General features: G+C 39.9%; 1 protein-coding gene across 6 annotated transcripts in view; it reads left to right on the top strand.

The window, feature by feature from the left end:
* The window catches only part of LOC127661044 (receptor-type tyrosine-protein phosphatase delta-like), a 228,371-nt gene that overhangs the window by 126,802 nt on the left and 77,788 nt on the right, over window positions 1–23,781 (top strand). For 4 of the 6 annotated variants that reach the window (XM_052151632.1, XM_052151611.1, XM_052151604.1 and 1 more), the window contains 9 exons: window positions 119–229; window positions 10,204–10,473; window positions 12,815–13,396; window positions 13,892–14,037; window positions 14,609–14,753; window positions 16,319–16,624; window positions 17,396–17,589; window positions 20,024–20,050; window positions 21,014–21,131. In XM_052151632.1, the coding sequence (XP_052007592.1) occupies window positions 119–229; window positions 10,204–10,473; window positions 12,815–13,396; window positions 13,892–14,037; window positions 14,609–14,753; window positions 16,319–16,624; window positions 17,396–17,589; window positions 20,024–20,050; window positions 21,014–21,131 (1,899 nt within the window). The remainder of the gene's footprint in view (window positions 1–118; window positions 230–10,203; window positions 10,474–12,814; window positions 13,397–13,891; window positions 14,038–14,608; window positions 14,754–16,318; window positions 16,625–17,395; window positions 17,590–20,023; window positions 20,051–21,013; window positions 21,132–23,781) is intronic. The other 2 variants (XM_052151625.1, XM_052151618.1) reach the window with 1 other exon arrangement.

Below are 23,781 nucleotides of genomic sequence, written 5' to 3'. Positions count from 1 at the left end.
CAATTAAGAAAGTGAGAAAGAGAAATAGCGAGAATGAACTAGAAAGGCTGTTTGATGGTTTTTATTGTGCTTATTGTAATTATTTTTGCTGCTGCATGTTTTTTTTCCTGCTGTACAGGAGCGCTGCAGATCGAACAGAGCGAGGAATCGGACCAAGGGAAGTACGAATGCGTTGCAACCAACAATGACGGCACGCGCTATTCCGCCCCTGCTAATCTATACGTCAGAGGTAGGAACGGTTTACGGTGACAAACAAAAACAACAAAGACATTAAAATGCAAAGTAAAAAAAAGATGTAATTTTGAAAGAAATCAAAAATTGGGCCAAATAGCAGGTGATTGATTGATTTTTTTCAATACTTGTTTTCTTCAATTCAATATTTTCTGTATTCAGTGTTGCCACTTTGAATTTCTGCCTGTTTGATGTTTGTTTTATTTGGATTTGGTAGATTTTGATTGTGTGGATCTTTAATAACATGAATGCTTGTTGTGTACGTAATATGATTGACCCTTAAAGGTGGAGTAAGTGATTGCTTACAGAAGCTCCGCCCCCCAAATTCATGCATGCGCAATAGTGTTGTGTGGATCAGATATTTTTTCAGTGCACACAAAGAACAAACAGCTAACGGACCGTGAAGAGATATTCGCAGAATTTGACAAAAAGTGTATTGGATTAAAATGAGTTACTCCACCTTTAAGATAACATGAATGATTTAACCTCTTTCCTTTCTACAGCAAATATATGATCATAAAGTTTTCTGTCTTTTCTCTTGCAAACGTGGATTAAACTTATTTTTTATATATATATTTAATTAAAAACAATTGAATCTTGTTTGGGACAAAAAAGGGCTTTTAAAGCCAAAAATGCACTGTATTTAATGCTTATCATTTATATTTATTTTAATTTACTGTTCCTTAATGCAGCCTTTTCATTTGCAAAATATTCAATATATGTATTAAAAGCAGTAATGTACAGTATGTGGGCAATTCTTCAATTAGGAGAACTTTTCTGTCCCCTATCCATAACCCAAAAACAGCCAATCAAAAGAACATGTTCACTGTTTAACCTCCCCTCTTGAATAATTGCATTAAAAAAAATTAAAGTGTTCAAATAATAAAAAAAATGACTGTGATTTTTATCGAAAGAACTTTAAAAAATATATACAGTGCTGTGTAACTGTATTTTCCCCATCCTGATTTCTTCTGTTTTGTGTATCTCAGACTAAATCCTTTCAGAAATTCAAACAAAATCTGACATTAAACAATTAAAGGCAATTAAGTAAACACAAAATACAGTTTTAAAATGCTAATGTTATTTATTGAATAACAAAAAGTTATCCAAACCCATCTGGGCTTGTGTGAAAAGTATTTGCCCCCTTAGTTACTTAATCCCAAAATCTATGAAACTGCATTCATAATGGGGTTCAGCTGGACTAGACACACCCAGACCTGATTACTGTCAGCCTCTTCAATCAACTCAACACATAAATAGTACTTTTTCAGCAGTATGAATTTGGCTAAAAGGTCTTGCCCAGTAGCACACTATGCCAAGGTCCAAAGTAATTCCAGAAATGATCAGGAAAAGGGTGATTGAAATTCATCTATCTGGGAAGGGTTTAAAATATATTTCAAATGCTCTTGAACTCCGAAGAACCAAAGTGAGAGCCATTATCTCCAAATGGAGAAAACTTGGGACAGTAGTGATCCTTCCCAGAAGAGGCTGACCTTCCAAAAGTCCTCCAAGAGCACAGCGATGACTCATCCAAGGAACTGCAGGCCTCTCTCGCATCAGTCCACCTCTGAATGGAAGCAAAAGAAGCAAAAAAAGTTTTGGAGTGGCCTAGTCAAAGTCCTGACTTGAACCCGATTGAGATGCTGTGGCAGGACCTTATACGGGCACTTCATGCCTGAAAACCTTCCAATGTGTCTGAACTAAAGCAGTTCCGCACAGAAGAGTGGGACAAAGTTCCCCCACAGCGTTGTGAAAGACTGATCTCCAGTTATCAGACGCGTTTGATGCAGTTGTTGCTGATAAAGGTGGCACAACCAGCTATTAAGTTTAAGAGGGCAGTTAGTTTTTCACATTGGTGATATAGGTGATTGATAATATTTTTGCTTCAATAAAAAATATATACAGCACTGTGCAAATGTTTTAAGCACTTAAAATAATATATATCAATGTATGCAATACTGCTGTAAATACCAAAAGCCAAGAAATTCAGAGAACAATAGAATTTTCCCCCCAAAATTTATATTTGGTTGTTATAAAATGTAAAAGTGACAGTTTGAAGTGTGATTAATTTTAAGACGTCTACATCATGTTGCAATAGTAGCTTTATTTTTTGTCATTAACAAATTATTTTATCATTTTAATTCTGAAACAATCAATTATTCACAGTCTATGTATAAAAAGGGATAATGGTACAAATAGATGTTTTTTTTTGTCCTTAAAACTTGTATTACCTCAAAATATGATTCTTTAATTTTTTTTATATAATGACAAATCTGACGAAGGCACTTACATGACATTACACATTGTAGGCTTATTAAGCATAATTGATGTAAACACGCTTATTGATGAAACAATTTAAAAAAGGTAAATCTTTCCAGATTTCATGTAGTCAAAAGTTCCCCAAATTGAAGAATCACCCACATGTATGAATATAAAATGTTGATTGATATTCATTTATGGTGGAACATTTGCCTTCAATGTCATTTTTAGTGAGGTAAAGTGGACATGAAATGGCACTCGCAACCCATTGTACTTACATTTCTGAGTGAAACAATATTCAACAAATGTAGGGTGGGACTTGATTTTGTCCATTGGACATTGATTTTATGGTGAAAATAAGAAAGCTTCTTTTCAGAGCAGGAATGTATATTAAAGTAATATAGTGTGAATTCTGATTTCATGTTGACTTTAACCATATTTTCATAATCAGCCGTTAAATTTGTTCCATCATACAAACTTTTAGCTGTACATTTTTAAATGCTGCACTGAAAACATTGTTCACATTACTGCATCAAAACAGAGTCTATCATCAGAAATGTGTTCAAATATTCCATGCGGTTGATTGATGCGCAGGTCTCAGTCATACGGTTTACACCAACAACCAAAATTATGTTTTATATGTTTGTCATAATTAGGGGTGACAGTAATATTTTAATTCATTATGTGTTTCAAAACTGTGATCTTTTCCTCATTCTTCGGTGCTTTGCACAAAAAATGCTGAACGTCCTGCCTTCATTGTAGAGACATTGGAGCGTAAGAATAAGCATAGACATGTCCGTGTAAAAAACCCCGGGGAACTGTACAGACATCCATACATATACTTGTTTTTATATTCTTAGCTCGTTCTGAATGTTATTTGACCAATTTGTATATAAAAAAAAGAAATTATAAAAAAATTGTATTCTTGGAGTTACAATATCTATTCAGTATTGTGCCATAAACGTACTCTGCCTCCAGCCCCCCAGTCAGAACATGAAGAAAAAAATGACTTTACTCTCAAACTGCAGGATAGGTTGCTGGCATGTAAACCTCGTGACTGGATCCGTGTCATATTTTTTAATGACAGCGCATTAAAAACATGTAAAATGCTACATACTTTTATTTTCCTAGACATTGTGTCTTTATCAGCAGTTCTCTGGCTTGAATGTGGCCTGTTTTACTCTTTCTGTGTTTCCCTTGTTTTTTCTCCTCATTTAATTTCGTTTCCGCATCAATTCCCACAATCCCTCAGAGCTGCGAGAAGGTTGGTGTGTTCTTTCTTTCTAACCATCTACAAACTCAGAAAAAAGCATACAAACGCTAGTGACAATACCCAAGAGTACAAATAAACATGAATGTAGCAGCATTTGCGTGTATAAGTTTCAAATTCTGCTTTTGGTTCCCTATGTTTTATGTTTTGGACAGTTTATTATTTTCCCTTTGTTGTGGTCTGAGCGAATGCCCCAGTTCTCCGCTGTACTGCTTGAACAAAAAGTGGTGCATGTTAGTCAAAATGCGCATAGTTTGTCATGGGGGGTTGCATGGTGGATTGGTCATGCTAGAGCTGTCTGTCTTCGCCTACATGTCAGTGTTCCTGCTTCGTTACTTTATCAACACTGTGACAAAATGTGCTTTGTTAACAGACTCACACTATGACCTTGACTGCTGCAAAAAATGTGATCTGCTTGTTCCGCTGGGTCGGATAAGATATGCTCCATAGATCTGTTAGACCAGTTAATCTTTCTCTCGAGAAGAATATTTCTTTGAGCTGCTAATATAGCAAGATTGATGCATGTAGCATGCCATTCTCAAGACTCGACAAAATGTAATGGTATTCACAGGATGAAAAGGTAAAACATCATGTCTCCTGGAACCACATTGCAATTGAACATAATTTGCGATACGATTGAAAATCTATTAAATAATTAGCGCTTTAATCTCCAGAGGAGCACAAAATCTTCGGCCGAATGCATGCCATCTCTTCAGTCGAGTATGACAAATTGATTGGATATTGGTCTTGGTGGACTAGATCTGCTACTCTGCTGCTGCTGCAGATCAAGTATGGAGACTTGCTACTGCTAGAACATACTCTGACATACTGAGATAAGCATGTGGACATGTTGCTGCTGCCACTGTTAGAAAAACAAAAGACATGCTGGATTAAGCATGAATGACATGCTTCTGCACAATTAGACATAAATACAATCCCCATGTAACAGCTCTAGACAAGTGAAGCTGGGGTGGAGGAAGGTTTCAGAGAAAACTCTCGCTGCACACTGCAGTGAAACAGGCTTACTTGCAAACTAAGCAAATTTTAATGTTAGGCAAAAAGAGAGAATGCAATTTGATTGACTACCCGGTTACACATCAAAGGACCTATCTGCTTACACCATGTGAGCAAGCTAATTTGCTAACAGATACCAAGTTCAAAGAGCCTATCAGCTTGCGTCTTTCAGAGTTTCACGCCTGAATTTAGTAATTTGTCCAAGTTGTATCTCTCTTTCTTGTTCTTCCAACTTTTGTAGCACCAGACGATGCTAATGAAAGACTCTGAATCTTAAACTCTTTACAGAACGTTTGCTAAGGCTTCCTCAGTTGTCGTTTTAATTGAAAGTGAAGAAAGGGTAAACATCAATCTCACTTTGTTCCGATAGTAAAAAGTCTGGCAAAGTTTTCTGGCTTACTCTGTCAAAAATTGCAGAAAGAGACTGAGACTGATTGCCGTAAAACAAATTGACTACAGTTTGCTGTTTTATGTGATGTTAGGGACAGGTAAATCTTACAATTTTAAATAACTCTAAGCATAGTCAAATATATTGTTTTGCACATGGATATCTAGTTTACTTGCTTCTGTGTGCCAAAGTAAAAATTCTTGAATAGCTTTCAGAGATTCAGTGGCCCAAATTCTGCAAACTTTGTCAAATCAGCAACTTTTTCATCTTTAGAAATGCTCATTAAAGCAGCTTAAAAGGCTTTCTTTACTACGTGTGCACCCTAACAGTTGCATGAGACCAGCCAATCAGGCTGGAGCTTGAGATATGCATCAGACGGTCAATGAACGGTTTATGGAAGTGTCATCTAAGGTTGAGACTATAGAAGCAGTAACACGGACATCAATCCAGATGTTTTGAATTGTTGAATCCCACCCCTCCTTTTTACTGTCCCCCTTAAACTCTCATCTGAGGTGCTGTTAGTGGTACATGGGATTCCCCATCTGTCTTTCTCTGTCTCTCTGTCTGTCTGTCTGTCTATCTGTCTGTTGGTCAGTCTCTCTTTGTGTCTTGGCAACTCCTGCTTTTAATAGCCTGGTTTATTCCTGCCATCTGACTATACTAGTCTGGAGACTCCTTGTCTTTTCTCCCTCCTCTCATTCTGTCTTCTCCCCTTCTCCTCTATGCTCCTCTCTCCTCTCCCTTCCTCTTCCATCCCCTCTTCTCTCCCTACTCCTCTTCGGTCCCCTCCTCCTCCTCTTCTCCCTTCTGTTCTTATTTCCTCTCCCCTCTTCTTCTCTCCTCTATCTTCCTCTTCTCTCCTCTCCTTTGCCTTCATCTCTCCCCTCCACTTCCTCGCTTCTCTCCCCTTCTCTTTCCCCTCTCCTCTTCGCTCCCATCCTCCCCCCTACTTTCCCCTCCTCATATCCCTTGCCCTACTCGCCCCTCCCCTCCTCTCATTAACTCCTCTCTCGTTCTCCCTTCATCTTCTCTCCGCTCCTGTCCTCTCCCCTTGTTTTCGCTTCTCTCTCCGCTCCTACTCTTTGCTCTTCTCCCCTCATCCTCTTCTCTCTTCCGTCCTCCTCTTTGCTCCTGTTCTCTCATCTCCCCTCCCCTCCTCTCTCCCCCTCCTCTTCTTTGCTCCTCTTCCCTCCTCCTCTTTGATTCTCTTATCTCTTGTTTCATTACCTCCCCTCCTCTTTGCTCCTTTCCTCTCCCTGCTCTCCTTTAGCTTCCTCCCACTCCACCTCTCACCATCTGTTCTCTCATCTCCCTCCCCCTCTCCCCTCCTCTACTTTTCTCCTCTCACCTCACCTCCTCTCTTTTCCTTTCCTCTCCTCCTAGTTTCTTTTATCTCCTTTTCTTTTCTCACCTTCCCTCCCCGTCTCCTCATTATTCCTCTCCCCTTCTCTTTCCCCTCTCCTATTCGCTCCTCTCCCCCTCTTCTCTCATTTCCCATCTCCTCTTCTCTCCTCTCCTTTGCCTTCATCGCTCCCCTCCACTTCCTCGCTTCTCTCCCCTTCTCTTTCCTCTCTCCTATTCGCTCCTCTCCCCCTCTTCTCTCATTTCCCATCTCCTCTTCTCTCCTCTCCTTTGCTCTCATTTCCTCCACTTCCTCCTCCTTCTCTTCCCTCTCCTCTTTGCTCCCATTCTCCCCCTACTTTCCCCTCCTCGTCCCTTGCCCTCCCCGTCCCTCCCTCCTCTCCCCTCCTCTTCCCACCTCCTCTTTGATTCTCTTGTTTCATTACTTCCCCTCCTCCTCTTTGCTCCTTTCCTTTCCTATCCCCTTCTCTTTCCCCTCTACTGTTCACTCCCCTCCTCCTCTTCTCTTGTTTTCCCTCAGCTCTTCTGTCCCCCCTCCCCATTTCTCCTCTTCCCTCCTCCTCTTTGTTTCTCTTATCTTTTGTCTCCTTACCTCTCCTCCTCCTCTTTGCTCCTCTCCTCTCCCTTTCTCTTTCCCCTCTAGTGTTCACTCCCCTCCTCTTCTCTTATTTCCCCACAGCTCTTCTCTCTCCCCTCCACTCTTCCTCTTTGCTCTTCTCCACATCCCTGCTCTCCTTTCCCTTCCTCCCCCTCCACCTCTCATCCTTCCCCTTACATCCTCCTCTCAATCATTTCCATCCTCTCCCCTCCTCTCCTTTCCTCTTCTCTCCCTCATCTGCTCTCTGCCCGTCCTCTCCTCCCTCCCTCCCTCCCTCCACTTCTCTCTCTTCTCCTCCTATTTGCTCTTCTCCCCTCCTCATCCTCTCTCTTCCCTCCCCCTCCTCCTCTCACCATCTGTTCTCTCATCTCCCTCCCCCTCTCCCCTCCTCTACTTTTCTCCTCTCACCTCACCTCCTCTCTTTTCCTTTCCTCTCCTCCTAGTTTCTTTTATCTCTGCTTCTCTTTTCTCACCTTCCCTCCCCTTCTCCTCATTATTCCTCTCCCCTATTCACTCCTCTCCCCCTCTTCTCTCTTTTCCCCTCACCTCTTCTGCCCATCTTCAGTTCCCCTCCTCTCCTCTTTCCTCCTCCTCTTTTCTTCCGTCCCATCTGCTCCTCTCTTCCCGCCTCCTCTTTGCTCTTTTTTCTCTTCCCTGTTCTCCTTTGCCTTCCTCATCCCCCTGTCTTTCATGCTTTTTCCTCACCTTCTCCTCTCATGCTCTCCTCTCCCCTCCCCACTTCTTCTTATTTTCTAATCTCCTCTTACTCTTTCCTCTCCTCTTTTCTTGTGTAAAAAGAGATGTGTTTGTTTGCATGACAGGAAGGAATGATCCCCCACCCCCCATTTGCACTAAGTATTTATCTTTTGTTTATCTTTTAATTTGTTTACATTTCAATTTCAAGTATTTTTATTGTCATTAAATTCGATTATTCACAATTGTATGACCATTTATTTTGACACTTGTGTCCACTTTTGGAATGGCAGCCACAGACAGTCACAGCTGGTCTACTTGTGTCATATCGTTAGTTAAACAGCAGCCCTCTCATGGGGCCTGTCGCTGTTTGTGATGTGGTAATGTGATTCGGCACATTCCTTCACATCAACTGGAAGAGAACGCAGCATTGAAGTTGTACAATCACACGCAACTCCTGCATGCTGTGGCCCTCCAGTTCCCTCATGTGCTGCAGTCCCTTTTACACGTGTGCATGTACAACTGTCCATGTCTGTTGCAACTCTACTTTTCAATTCCTTTAGGAGTGAACCCAAATGTGTGTGTCTACTGTGTGCAATAATTTCCATAAATGTAGCTTTTTCTAAATAATTTGAAACTTGCTCACCTGTTAAAGGGGTAGTTCACCTATAAATGAAAACTCTGTCATCATTTACACACCCTTATGGTGTTCAAAATAAAATACTTTTTCTCTTCCGTGCAACACGAAAAGTGCTTTTTTTAAGAATATCTTGGCCACTCTTTTCCATATAATAAAGTGAATGAAGACAGAAGCTGGAGCTGTTAAATCAGTGAGTTGAACTTGTGAACTGATTCAGTCCGTTTCATGAACAAATCATTCAGACCAGTTATGTGAAGTTCATAAAATTGAATTGAACAGAATTGACTCAAAAGAACAACTTATTCACAGTACTAACATTGCCACTCTCTCATGAATGTGCAAAGAAGAGCTAGGACAAATGCAAAGATTTTCCGTGAATAACAACTTATGTTTATGTCCATTCCTTACACAATTGGTATCATATGACTTCAGAAAGCTTTCAATATCATTTAGACCACTTGTATTATGTTTTATGGTTCTTTTTTGACATTTTAGAGCTTGAGAGCCCCAGTCACTATTCACTTTCATTATATGGAAAAGAGTTGCCTAAATCTTTTTCCACAGAAGAAAGAATGTTATACAGGTTTGAAATTACATGAAGGTGTGTAAATAATGATGATATAAATAATACAGTTAATTCAGGAAGTATTCAGACCCCTTCATGTTTTGCACATTTTGTTATGTTGCAGCCTTATGCTAAAATGCTTTAAATATTTATTTTTCACAAAAATCTACACTCCATGCCCCATAATGACAAAGCAATAACCAGATTTGTTATAATTTTTCTAATTTCTTAAAAAGAAAAAACTGAAATATCACCATGAAGTATTCAAACCCATTGCTATGACAGTTGAAATTTCAAGGCACTGATCACAACACTCCACCGATCTGGGCTTTATGGCAGATTGGCCAGACGGAAGCCTCTCCTCAGTGCAAGACAAATAAAGAAGGACCTAAAGCACACTCAGACGGTGAGAACAAGATTCTCTGACTGATGAAATGAAGAACGTTTGGCCTCAATTCCAAGCATCATGTCTGGAGTAAACCAGGCACCACTCATCATCTGTGCAGTACCATCCCAACGGTGAAGCATGGTGGTGGTAGCATCATGCTTTGGGGTGTTTCTCAGCGGCAGGGATTGGGGACTGGTCAGGGTTGAAGGAAAGCTGAATGTAACAAAATACAGAGATATCCTTAATGAAAACCTGGTCCTGAGTGCTCAAGACCTCAGACTAGGCCGAAGGTTCCCCTTCCAACAGGAATATTACCCTAAGCACATAGCCAAGACAACGCAAGAGTGGCTTAGGGACAACTCTGGGAATGTCCTTGAGTGGCCCAGCCAGAGTCCGGACTTGAACTAAATCAAACATCTCTGGAGATACCTGAAAATGGCTTTACACCGATGGTCCCCATCCAACCTGACAGAAAATCTCAAAATTCAGGTGTGCAAAGCTTGTCGCATCATACCCCAAAAAAGAGTTGAGGCTGTAATCACTGCCAAAGGTGTTTCAACTAAATACTGAGTAAAGGGTCTGAGTACTTATGCCACTGTGATATTTCAGGGGTTTTTTTTATACATTTTCAAAGTTATTTAAAAATCTGTTTTTTCTTTGTCATTATTGGTATAGAGTGTAGATTGATGTGAGAAAAATTATAATGGAATGTGTGTGTGTGTGTGTATATTTATTTATTTTATTTTCCAGAGTGCTTTGTCACCTTGCATTACCGGTGCTTGTGTTCTTTTGCAGTGCGACGGGTTCCTCCGCGGTTCTCCATTCCCCCAACGGATAATGAAATCATGCCAGGGGGCAGTGTGAACATCACCTGTGTGGCAGTGGGGTCACCTATGCCCTATGTCAAATGGATGCTGGGGTCAGAGGATTTGACCCCAGAAGATGACATGCCTATCGGGCGAAACGTGCTGGAACTTACTGACGTCCGGCAGTCGGCCAACTACACTTGTGTTGCCATGTCAACGCTGGGCGTTATAGAGGCAGTCGCACAAATCACGGTCAAAGGTGTGAAGATAGCTCCATATTTCATATTCCAGCTGATACCACACTGTTTTATCTGTGCTGCTGTTATTTTATCTGTAGTATCACATTCTGCTGATTCTGCCACTCTACACAAATAGGATACAAAATAGTGGCCTGAATCTCAACTTTAAAAGAAAGTATTTTTTTCCCAACAAATGGTCAGTGGAAGGAGGTGCTTAAGCTTCAGAAAATGTTGATTACCAAACTCAGGTGGTCATACAAAGTGTTAAATGAGCTGTTATATTTTACATACATTTTATATGCAACTGATACCAAAATTAGGGACATGGTTAAATTGCTTATTTATGTTTCAAACAATAAACATGAAATTAACATCATGATTAAATTAATAATAATAATAATAATAATAAAAATAAAAAGAAAAGTATGCCAGAATGAATAAAAGCTTGTTTGCTAATGTTGCTTTATAGTTATTGATATTCATAATTCCCATTTTTTTCCTTACTTAAGGCTTGACAAATGCATTCTTAATTTTAAGGAAAGTGTGTTTTATATACGGTTGCAGTAACAGGGTTACATAAAAAATATGGAAGACAGCTAAACTATGCTTTAATTAAGGGTTGTCAATTGATTACAATTTTAATCAAATTAGAAAACAGAAAAGACCCCAAATAAAAATTATTCAATATATAATAATTAAGTAATTATGAAAAGTAATTAAATATAATAATTCAGATGAATAAAATACATTATTGTGGCAGATGAGTAAAGCATTGATTAGACCAGGTGTCAGCAACCTTTTTGACATGGAGTGCCATATTTTATTCTCCTGGTAAATGGCTGTGCCAGCTGTCTGCTGTCAGTAAAGTGTTTGCTGCTTACAGTTGGTGCTGCGCTTACTTCCCCTTGCTGAGTGAGACTTGTAAAAACATGAAGGTGGTTACTTCAAGCTTGAACTGCTCTGGTAGTAGGAGAATTTCTTATTACTGTCCGGAGTCATTTATTGTGATTAATTGTGTTAACATTTTCAACTCATAATTTTTTATATATAATTAATCACACTGAATTTAAACATTAAATTGACAGTCTTATTAGAAATATTATGAGTTTTGTATGATTTGATATGATTTTAGTATTTGATATGATTTGCAGTTCAACAGTTGTATGATTTTAATTGCTGGATACAGTTGAAAAGACCTCTGAGACCAAAATGACCATTTGGGTGGGCGGGGGGGTTGGCTGGGTATGTTTGATGTATTTTAAACTAGCTACTTTTAATTTAGTGAAGCACAAATTGTATCTAACATATTTAATTGTTCTCAACAAAAAAAATATGTGCCTCTAAATGTCATGGGACACTAAAGTGGAAAGTGCCTCTACTGTTTGCACACTTAAACACACTTGCAGCTGTTCCCTACCACACACACACACACACACACACACACACACACACACAGAGACAGACAGACAGACATAAAAAGCCTTTGTCTTCAGTAGACATAACAAAATCACATTAGTCATAATATGCCCCTAGAGATAGCATGCAAAGACTAAACATTATCTGTCCTATCGGCAGGCTCACCTAATGTGCTCTGAATTAAAGCAATAAATTACCGCCTGCAGAATATTTAAGACGTCTTATAAACTAACTGTACAGTGTTTGTTTCCTCTGGGGGTAACGTGATTTTCTGCTTATCATGAGGTGCCGTCAGCGCTCTGAGCATTTTTGCTGTGCGACATTATCGACAAACAGCACAGTTACGCACATCTTTACTTCACGTTTGGCAGAGCAAGATGACACTTTAACCTTTAGCTAGTATCCCTAAGAAAAGGAACATGATCCATGAATGCTAATAACAAAACTACTTACCGAAACAATAACACACACTCATCTAAGGCATTTTCTGTAAAACTGGAGTAAAATATATTCAGAATTTTTTTTTTTGTGTTTGGAGCCAACATTAAATGAAAATTGTTCCTTGTTACGTACATTGCTCCCTGTTCTTGCTGTGCACAACTCATCAATACATGTTATTCTGGAGAAGAACAATAATCATTTTTCATACATTCTCCACCTCTGAAATTATTTTCTATTTCTTATGATGTCACCAAGCCCTCTTGTTTTTTAACTCCTCCCCTCTATTCTGGTAGGAAACGGACACTTTTCACAATACAATCAATCCTGATAATATTGTGTCTCATTTTATCACTGAAATATCCTGTTTCACTTGGAAATATGTCAGATTACAGAAGTAAAATGGATGGCGAACACAGATTCATGTTGAGTTTAATGATTACTTACTAGAATGGTTATTAGCTGAAAGTGAGAGTCACTGATTTGAGTTCCATTATTTTTGTTCAGCTTTACCGAAGCCACCAGGTGTTCCCCAGGTAACGGAGCGCACGGCGACAAGTATCACACTGACATGGGATTCTGGCAATCCCGAGCCCGTTTCCTACTACATTATCCAGCACAAGCCCAAACAATCTGAGGACGCTTATAAAGAAATTGACGGCGTTGCGACCACGCGATACAGCGTAGGAGGACTTAGCCCTTACTCGGACTACGAGTTCAGAGTAGTCGCCATAAACAACATCGGACGCGGGCCTTCCAGTGAAACCATTGAGGCCAAAACAGCAGAACAAGCACCGAGTACTGCCCCACGGCAAGTCCGAGGGCGAATGCTAAGTGCCACGACCGCCATCATCCATTGGGACGAACCTGAGGAAGCCAACGGACAGATTACAGGCTACAGGGTTTACTACACCACCGATCCAAGCCAACACGTCAACCAATGGGAGAAACAGATCGTTAGGACTTCCAACTTCCTCACCATCCCAGGCCTGACGCCAAATAAGACTTACTACATCAGAGTCCTGGCCTTTACCTCAGTAGGAGACGGACCCCTCTCATCAGATTTACAGATCATCGCCAAAACCGGAGGTGGGTGTCGGGTTTGTTTTCAGAAAGAGTGCCTAGTCTGTTTTAATATTTCAGAGTTTCTCCACACCAAGTTATTTAAGACCCACTTTTGGCTTTGTGCTATTAAATAATAAAATATTCATGGATGGCCAGCATGATGGCCATCCATGAATAAACGTTGTGGTATAAATCATTTTTTGCCACTGTAACAGTATAAGTTAAGAGATTGTTTTCTGGAAATTCGATACAAATTAAATGTCATCAGTGCAAAAACAACTTCACAATATGCAACAAGAGTTAAAAACTAAAGACACAAAACAATAAAACGAATTTATTAAATGTATTTCTATGACTCTAAATGCTGATTGGATGAGCAATGAGGCCATTGTAAAATAGCCAATATATGCTCATCTGTAATTGCACAAATTATTTTGTTTTGTGGAAAGAAGAAGCCTTGGAACAGTAAGTAAACAGTAGGGGCTACAATAAATGTAATTTATAATTATATTTTTATAGTGCCCTCTCAACCGACGGACTTTAAAGGTGAAGCCAAATCAGAGACGAGTATTCTGCTGTCGTGGAACCCCCCAACTCAGACTGGACAAGACAATCAAATCATCGGATATGAGCTGATCTATAAGAAAGGAGATGATAAGGAAGAGGTGATAATGTCAATAATTTGCAAACACCTTAACTTTTCCAAGTCCCAGAATTGCCATTTTATCCATAGAATATTGCTGCAGTGTCTAAAAGAAACTAAACAAATCTTATGCCCAAAACATACTATATGCAAGTACGATGATGCAAATGCTTCTAGCTACACAAACTCAATTTCATGCAGATTTGTGTTCTGAAATGTGACAAACTGCAATTCATAGCCCAACACAAGTACATGTTTAATTCTATGCATTACCACAAGGGGCGCTATAGTCTAGTTTCTTTCAGGTCAACTACTGTCATGGCAGAGCATCAGTTTGAAGAGAATCTTGCTCAATTTAGTTGCACATCCAGTTTAATTTCAAAGACATTATTATGTTAACATTATTGCCCACTTGTGTACCGAGGTTCTTTTCCACCAGAACATCTCAAGAACAAAGTGTGTTTAACACAACAATGCGCGTGCATTCATGTCTTCATTTGCGTACTTGTGTAAAGTATGTTTTTTAGCCTTCAAATGTCTTGGCTTCCTCGGGTGATTTGAGTTATAATATGATTGTGTTTTTTCTTCCTCAGAAACGTGTTAGCTTCGAGCCCACCACAACTTATTTACTGAAAGATCTGAAGCCATTCACAACCTACACCTTCCTGCTGGCCGCCCGCAGCAAACACGGTATCGGCGCGTACACCAACGAGATTTCTGCCGAGACACCTCAGACACGTAGGTTTTCTTCTATCAGAACAGTCTGTCCAAAAGAATCCCGGTCCATGAATGTAGGGGCTCTTACTACGGCACAAATCCTCCATTTCTCATAAGACTTAGCCAATGTAATCCTGAATCTGAGGAGTGTTCTATATTGAGACATCTAAGCTTAATTCTTTTTAAAAATGGAGGCGTTTCAGGTTTCTGTGCCTTAAAAGATTGATTGCACATCCTGTTTAAGTGAGACCATCTTTGGAAAATGTAGTCAAATGACAAGGTCACTTCATTGAATATGATATCATCTCTTTACTAAGATCCATGTCAGAAGAAAAGTGCTGAATTATTGATCCGTTTGGCTGCAGTAGAGGTAGAGGAAGCTTTGGCCTAATGTGTGGTGCCTTGTTGTTTGACGTTAGCTATATTAGACCACACTGCATTTGAAAGAATTGCTGAATTTGGGATGGTCCCTCAGAGAATTTCTCCTGGATTCTTGTTGAAAAGCTCGAATGCAATGATGCATAGCTAAAGAAGAGACTTGCATTCTCAAAAGACCTCATATTTATTATTCATATGTTCAAGTTGAACTGTGATCAAACCTTTAGATCAACGGCTTCATTAATCTTGCAGAATTTAATGCATAATTAACGCTGACAAGCTTGACTCAGCTTCAACTTCACACAATCCCTCTTTCGAGGTAATCAGAATAAATCTGAGGTCTTTTAAACGGTGCGTAATGGTAAATTCCAGGTAAGTATCTTGGAGGGTTGATTGCATGTCAAAGTCTCGAACAGTCATAAACTCTTGGACCAGCCAGGCTTTTACCTCAAACCAACAGGCCTCGGAAAGGTTGGTGAGCAACTCATTTACTGTTTTTACAGAGCTAACGCATCAACCTTTAATATTTTGGATTGATGGTAACTGCTTGGAGGAAACAGGGCTCTTTTCAATCACTGTTCATTTATATTTCAAAATGACATTTGAATACTTTGGCTTAAATTGGAGACCTGAGTTTAGGAAATGTAGGAACAATTTCATACAGTGGAGTTCAAAATATGGGTTTCGAAACCTGCAAGTAAACTTAAATGTAACACATTAGGAATGTTCCCTTTTTCAAAGTCACTTATTACATTTAATAGAAGTATTTTCACTAGAGGTCCCAGACTTTGGACCCCACTGTACATTATGTAGAAGGTAGGTTCTTAACTTTAGGGTCCGATTTTACCACACCTTTCTCACCCTGTGAATTTATGAATTTGTTTATTTTATCTACTTTATGAGAAGTCTGTTACATTTTATTCTTATTTTTAAGCTTCATTTAAATTTATTCTCATTTCATCATGTTTTAAGTATTTGTAGTGTCTGTGCTTCATCCTCATTTGATGTCATTTTATGTTCCCTTTCTTTTTTCTTATTTTTGTTTTGTTTGTCCATCAACATCATCTCCACTTCCACCACAAAAACAAAAAAATCCTCTTACCTCCACCCCCTGTGAACCTCACCCGGTATCCGACTAAAATACTCCAAAACCAATCGAATCCAACTGCAATTCTGCTCCTTCCATGATCCTCTGATCCTCCAATCAGAGCCCTCAGCTCCGCCCCAGGAGGTCAAGTGTACCAGTCCGAGTTCTACCAAGATTCTGGTAAGTTGGAAACCGCCACCAGTGGGGCTTCAAAACGGGATCATCACCAGTTACAACATCCAGTACACAGCGACAGAAGGCGATGATACCTTGTTACGGCAAATCTCGGACATACCACCGGAAAAGACCCAGTATCTCTTGGAAAACTTGGACAAATGGACAGAATACCATGTGACTGTGAGTGCCCACACCGAAGTGGGAGAAGGCCCTGAGAGTTTTCCACAGCTAATCCGTACGGAGGAGGATGGTATGTTTTACCCACACGCCATTGTAACACTAATGTGTTTACCCTTACAACGGCCCACTTCTGTCCCGAGACACCCTAACAACCCCTATAATCCCCTGTTTTTACACTAACTCGACTAACCAGGATTCTTTTGTGACCTTTCACTGGCATTTCAACCCCTTTGACAATTTTGGGGACAATTTTTGAGACTTTTTTTACTCAAATGATTATACAGCGTATTCTTCTGACGACCTTTCGCTTCCAACAATCCCAAAAAACTTCTTGTTTTTCCCCCCCAGTTTCTTATTAAGATAAAAACAAAATTACTTTTTTACTGGAGTGAAACTCATTTTCAGACCACTACAGCAAATCTTTCAAACTGGGGCTTTTTTTTTGTCAAAAGTCCCGTGACAATGACAATTTTTTCCATTTGTTTTTTCACTCTTATCATAGCCAAAGTCCTTTAGAGTGCTTCAAACTCTGAAAGGCTCTCCTTGGCTTATTTTTTGCTTGTTTTTGCCAATTATATTTTGATTCCATGTTTTGAATCCACAACCCATTTTTTAACAACAAAAAAAACTTTTTGGGGATTGTTTTTGTTTTTTCCTCTTTTTTTGTTTTTGACTTGCCATTGTTGAGATATTAGTGTTACACAGCACTTGTTAGCGATATATTCCCATTTTGTAGATATTTGTCTACGTCACCATTTTTCTTGTGGGAGGTTGCCAGGTCGGGTGAGACATGTCCGCTGTTAGCTTGACCTTTGTGTCTTCTATCCCATAATTCTCTCAGTGCCCAGTGGCCCTCCTCGTAAAGTCGAGGTGGAAACTGTCAACTCCACATCTGTTAAAGTGTTGTGGCGGTCGCCGTTGCCGAACAGACAGCACGGCCAGATTCGTGGGTACCAGGTGCACTATGTCAGGATGCTTAATGGAGAACCCGTCGGGCACCCTATCATCAAGGACATCCTAATTGATGATGCACAGGTAGGCGCCACCTGCAGTTTCTCAAGTCCATCTTTATGAGTTTTGACGAGTTTTGTGCTAAAAGTGAAGTTCATCCAGTCTGGCACCTTTTTGTTTACAACAGCTACACAAAAACAAGCATGTTAAGGCTTCAAAGGCGCACTTCTGACACGAAGGCTGTTTCAAAACTTAGACGACAACATTATGCTGCCTTCTAAAATACCTTATTTTTGCGAAAATACTAAGACGGAAACATATGCATCCTTATTGGAGAAGGCAATCTCAGAATGTGCTGAAAAAATAAGTCCAAGATCACAGATGAGTCGAGAGAAATACCGATTTAAAATGTATTTCTTTCAAAACTGGAAAGTGTTGATAAAAGTAGTTCAGTCTAATAATACAAAATATATAGTTTTTTTCTGTGTATCACAGAGTGTTACACTGTTAGCTTAGCTACATGCTTACATCAAACCCTGCAGAAACTCACGTCTCGTGTGCACTTCACATGAGGAACAATATTTAAGGACGCATGGAGTCACTGTCTGTGTATAGAATTTCAAAATCACTCACTTACGAGGTTCCTTGATGTTTATGGTGCTGCCTTAGAAGCCATTCACACCAAACACATTTTTGTGTCCTTTTACTCTGTGTTTTTTAAATTGTTTTCCTTTCTAAACATGCTCAAGATGGACATATTTGACCATTATGTCATGTCACAGATTTTTTTCTGCATCTTGCACAATAGCACAACGTTTTCAGATGCCATATCATGTTAAAAGAAAAAGGGTGTTCCATGTACTTGTTCTCTTGCTCGTAAAAATGCTCCAATACCTAAAACCGTTACCATCTGACGTACGAATGTCTTTCCGTAAACATTCAGCCCACAAATTAAAATCCCATTATGTCCTAGTGTGATTAATAACTGCAAAGGCTGCTATTTAATGAGATACACATGTAGTTTACATGTGCTGTGCACTTCAAAGTAAATAAGTGTTGTTTTAAGAATGTTTAAATTTAAATGTGAAACCAGCTGATCATACCAAGGAGTCTAAAACACCATCATGAGCATTGCATGCTCAGTTTGTAGCAGATGACATAGAGCGGAGCACTAGATCACTTTGTAGGACGAGGCACATACAGACTACATATTTATTTTCGTGTTTAATAATTACATTGGTTCACGTAGCGACCAGCTTAGCTGGAGCTGACAAGCTACTGTCAAAAACACACAGAAACACCAAAATAAAAGCTTCCGCTAAAATAAAAGCTCCATTTAAATGGAAAAAAGTATAACAGAAATATATCACTACTGTATAGATACTGTATGTAAAATCCACTGTTCTACTACTACTAACAATAATAATAAATGAAGAATAAAAAAGAACATCAGCTGTTAAAAAAGTCTCGAGACACCTGCATTCTGCTTCATTTGTTTAGCTTTTTTTAGCCGAAGGTGAATGGTCCCTTAAGCCCAAAGTATGCTTTGGTCAGACGCAAATGCTGAGCGTCCGCATACAGGATGCATAACGCAAATTTCGTCATCAGCTGAGTGCGTGATCACAAAATGCGTACAGCCCAATTTTCCAACTGCGCATCTTTGAACGTGCAGAATGTGCATACATCTAGAGTTATTTGCACTTATTAGTGGGTGCACAAGGTGGAAACACTCACATTTGAGCCACTGTCACAAAGAAGCATTAAGAAGAAGATGTAATCGCAGCTAAACATCAGGGGATGTGCAAGTCAAGAGAGCGTGTGTGAGGCGGTCTGGAGGTACCTGCAATTGTATAACTCGAGTCTGAATGAATATAAAGACATCTTTATTGTTCAAAACTCCTGAAGGGAAATTACGGTGACTCATAGCAGTCGTAGTGCGCCTGCGCTATCCTGTGAATGCATGCTCAGTTTATATGGAGTATACTTTGACAGGCTCACATTCGAATTTACGCAGACGCTGAGTGTTCACATCAAATTGGAAGCATACCCAGGGCTTTAGAGGGCAGCTGCTTATTTAGGCAGCTCACTAAATTTTGAAATAGAGCTCATTACTGTTACACAAAGATGCAGTACATGTATTATTGGGGATGGGCAGGTATGACCAAATTCTTATGTCATGTATGCATAATTTAATATGTTCTTTAACTGTGGAAACACAATCAAAACCTATAAAGACTTTCCATAGATGTCCAAAATGAGGTTAATTAAGATGTGACATCAATGGCCATGAACTACACACACACACACACACACACACACACACACACACACACACACACACATCGTAGACTGATATCTGTTTAATTATATATGACTTCACATTAACCAATATGCTGTTTGAATCCTACAGGATCCTGATCATTTGATTCTCTTGTCTTTGATTAGTCATGTGTAACAGCTTCTTCTGTATTTTGTTTGTGTTTGTTCTCCTGCTGGTCTCTGGCGGTCGTTCGGTCAGTGGGAATATGATGACTCAACTGAGCATGTGAGTGCTTCTGGGGAAACAATCCTGTTAAATTCAGCAGCTTGCTGATGATCGCTGCATTATTTGCAAACACTAAAATTTGTAGTTGACAAATTGACATGAATATCAATATTTTATGTGAAAATGTGTAGATGTATAAGGATATTTCAGGTAATTTCCTGCCAATTTATTTTAAGAAATGCACCATTTTAATCATCTTTTTGTCTTTCATTTTAAATGGTTCTGCAGTGTAACAAATGCATTTGTAAAAGTACAAATATACAGATTTATGGATAATAATTACAAAGGAATTAGCATTATGTACAACTATTTAGAGTATCTAGCGTCATAAAAATGATTTAGACAAACATGTATTTATTTATTTTTAAGCTACCATATTTTAACTTGCTTGAAAATAGGGCTTGGCAATATAGGAAACAAAATATATAGATATTTCTCAGTCATTAGACAATTTTCAATATATGTCTTGATATACAATTTTTGCTCTGAAATGGCTTAAAAGTGATAAGAAAAACATAATTTCAATCAAACAGTCACAGTAGCCAATTTGATTCAAAATGTAACAGTAAAGATCTAGATAAAAATGATCAAGCCATTTTTTCCACTAAATAAACACAATAAATTATATATTAATTTGTTTTCACAAATATCACAAAACTGAGTAATAAACATCAATAGTGTATCGAATATTATAGTTTTACAAAAACATTTATAATACTAGATGCGAGACAAGAAAGGATTATGAAACTAGTCTTAATGGCCACATAAAAGCACATAAAATAAATCTTGATATTCACAATGTTATTGTACTTAATTACAGTATATTTTCCAGGAATTATATCCTGATTATTCATTATATTGCCCAGCCTAATTTGAAAGTAAACATCCATTATCTTCTGCAGTTGTGTGTTGTTTTATTGGGCTCCTTTCAAGTGTTAAAAAGAACATGTTGTGTTTTTCCAGGAATTAGTCCTCGCTGACTTGCATGCAGAAACCACATATTCAGTGACCGTCGCTGCTTACACGACCAAAGGTGACGGAGCGCGCAGCAAACCCAAGCTGGTCACCACCAGCGGAGCCGGTAGGTTACTGCTTGTTCAGAGCAATTTGTCCCCCAGGTACCTGTGGACTTTCTAGTTGCCGCTGTCATCGTGCGCAGAGGCACCGCAGCATCCGGTCTTTCCCCTGCAGTCATTAACACTGAATGCCTGTAATTGCCCTCGCAGTAACGATTGTAATTCCACTCACCTATGGCTCTGACTCTGAAATGGTCGTAGGGGTTAAGGAAATAATGGAGAAATCTGTCAGCAATATGGCAAAATAGACTTTTTTTATTCCAAAGAAAATAATCTCGATTATCATTGAAAGGCCTGAAATTCACAATTGCTATAAGAACAGGTGCTTTTCTCTTGTAACTCTAATTGTGCTGTTATTCATAGCCCTGAAAAGCCTTTTTATTTTGTCCTTGATGGCACTGCTATGAAAAGGCACACAATATCACTGTTGATTTCTGTTTGACATTATATCATTATAAATGGTCAAACTTGCACTGTTTTTAACTGGACATTTAAGAACATAGACGTACAGCTACAACAGTGAGAGAATCGATTATTAGAGGTTCTCAACTGTTTTTTTTCTTCAGGACTCAACACAATAACAATCGTAGCCCATATGTAATGTAGACTGGGTCATATTTCTACTTTACCTTGTCTAACTTTTTCAGGGTTTTCAATGATAAGGGGATGTCATGCAAGAACAGTCTTATCTATGTTGCCATAATGTGACTATCTTCTGTTAAGTGACACAATACTGTAGAGGTTGATTGAACAGCCTTTGACATTAACATGTTTTCTCCTCTCATTTAAAAGTTAATTAGTATTAAGGATGTCATTTTTTTTAATGATTTCACGGTATACCACGATTTTAGAAACAGCCGGTTATCAGACAATGTACAAAAGGTCTGGATTTTTTTCTAAATTGTTAAGTAGAGGAACGTGATTGTTACTGGTGTAACCTTCATTCCCTGATGGAGGGAATGAGACATTGTGTCGATGTAGTGACACCATGGATCGCTCTTGGGTGCCCCAAACCCCTCAAATCTTTGAGAAAAGATCTTGACATAACTAGCATTGGAGCATTCCATGCCAGACGTGGCCTTTTCTCTCTATTTTTTCTCTCCACAGAGCATTCGATTCTGCTGGGGCAATCTAACGCTATTATACGCATCGGGGAAGGTTTCCTTTGCCTTTCCTATTCTTCAGGGGGAAAAGACCCCGCGGAGACCACATCCTGCCCGAAGGGTAGGTAACATGTGGCAATATGACACATGGGCTCATCCGCCGCACATTGGAAGAGGCACGGTGGTAGGTCCTGCCTCGAAGGGGAGGAGCTCTACAAACACAACGACCAGGGCAGAGAAAGCTCTGCCCAAGGGAGACACAGGTCTGCCGACAGGGAGACCAAACGGTGGAAAATATATCACATGGAGTTAATGGAGTAGTCGGCACCTGTGGAGCACCTATGAAAGTACAGGGCATATTAGTACCTGTAGTGGGTCTGGCTACAAACTCCTCCGCCAAATTCGCAAATTCACGGGTTCATGAACTCACATGGGAAAGAAGCGCACGTATTCGCCTCACTGAGGGGAAAGGCGATGTACGCAAGCAGTTTACCCGGCCAGCTGTCCTGTAACCTTACCTGTTTATACCTTAAAATGCTTGGGATGAAACCGGCTCAACCCAGAGACCAAAACGTCTCAAAGGTATTGGGTGTTGCCTAGCCCGCTGCCCTGCAGATGTCTGCTAGAGAGGTGCCACTGGCCAGTGCCATGACGATGCCAGACTCATCGTAGAGTGTGCTCGTATTCCCAAAGGGGCAGGCACGGCACGGCCTGGCCTGCTATGCCATCACAATAGCGTTCATGATCCAGCGGGCAAGCCTCTGTTTGGAGACGGCGTTCCCTTTCTGCTGTCCGCCAAAGCAGACAAAGAGCTGCTCAGAGCATCTAGAGCTCTACATGCAATCCAAAGAGGTGTGCAAAGCAAGCTCTAGACACAGCAACGTTAAGGCTGGGTCTGCCTCCTCCAGGAAAGCTTCGCTTGCAGGCTCACCACCTGACCCCTAAAGGGGTCATGGAACCTTGGGCACAGGATCACTTGAGAATCTACGGGACCGAACTGCAGGCAAGTGTCACTGAGAGAAAACGCTTGCAGGTCCCCAACCCTCTTGATAGAGCTGAGCGCAATCAGGAGGGCCATCTTTAAGGAGAGGGCTTTCAGCTCAACTGACTCTAATGGGGCTCTTTGAAGGCCCAGGAGGACCATGGAGAGATCCCTTGAGTGGAAGAATCATGGCCTAGGAGGATTCAGCCTCCGGGCACCTCCGAGGAACCTGATAATCAGGTTGTGCTACCATCCACCACGTCATGGTGCGCCAACATAGTGGCCACATACACCATCAAAGCACGCCCATTGAAATCCCCAAATCTCCCACAGAAGAAGGAAAGCCGTGACCGCAATGTTGCTCTGGTCATGTTCTCACAATGAGAACATGAACCATCCACGATCTTTGCCCAGACACGTGAAGCAGTGCCCATGGCCTTCGGAGGTAGAGAGATAACGACCGCATCTAGGAACTACACAAAGACGGAAAGACATCTTTAAAAGATGTGTCTTTAAAAAAGACGTTCACATTAATGTGTTTTGCTCTAATAGAGAAATTTTACTCTTTTG

Source organism: Xyrauchen texanus, chromosome 2, assembly GCF_025860055.1.
Source record: "Xyrauchen texanus isolate HMW12.3.18 chromosome 2, RBS_HiC_50CHRs, whole genome shotgun sequence".
In the NCBI taxonomy this organism is placed as follows: Eukaryota; Metazoa; Chordata; class Actinopteri; order Cypriniformes; family Catostomidae; genus Xyrauchen; species Xyrauchen texanus.
The sequence above is the reverse complement of the archived record's forward strand: the minus strand, read 5'-3'. Positions and strand labels throughout refer to the sequence as shown.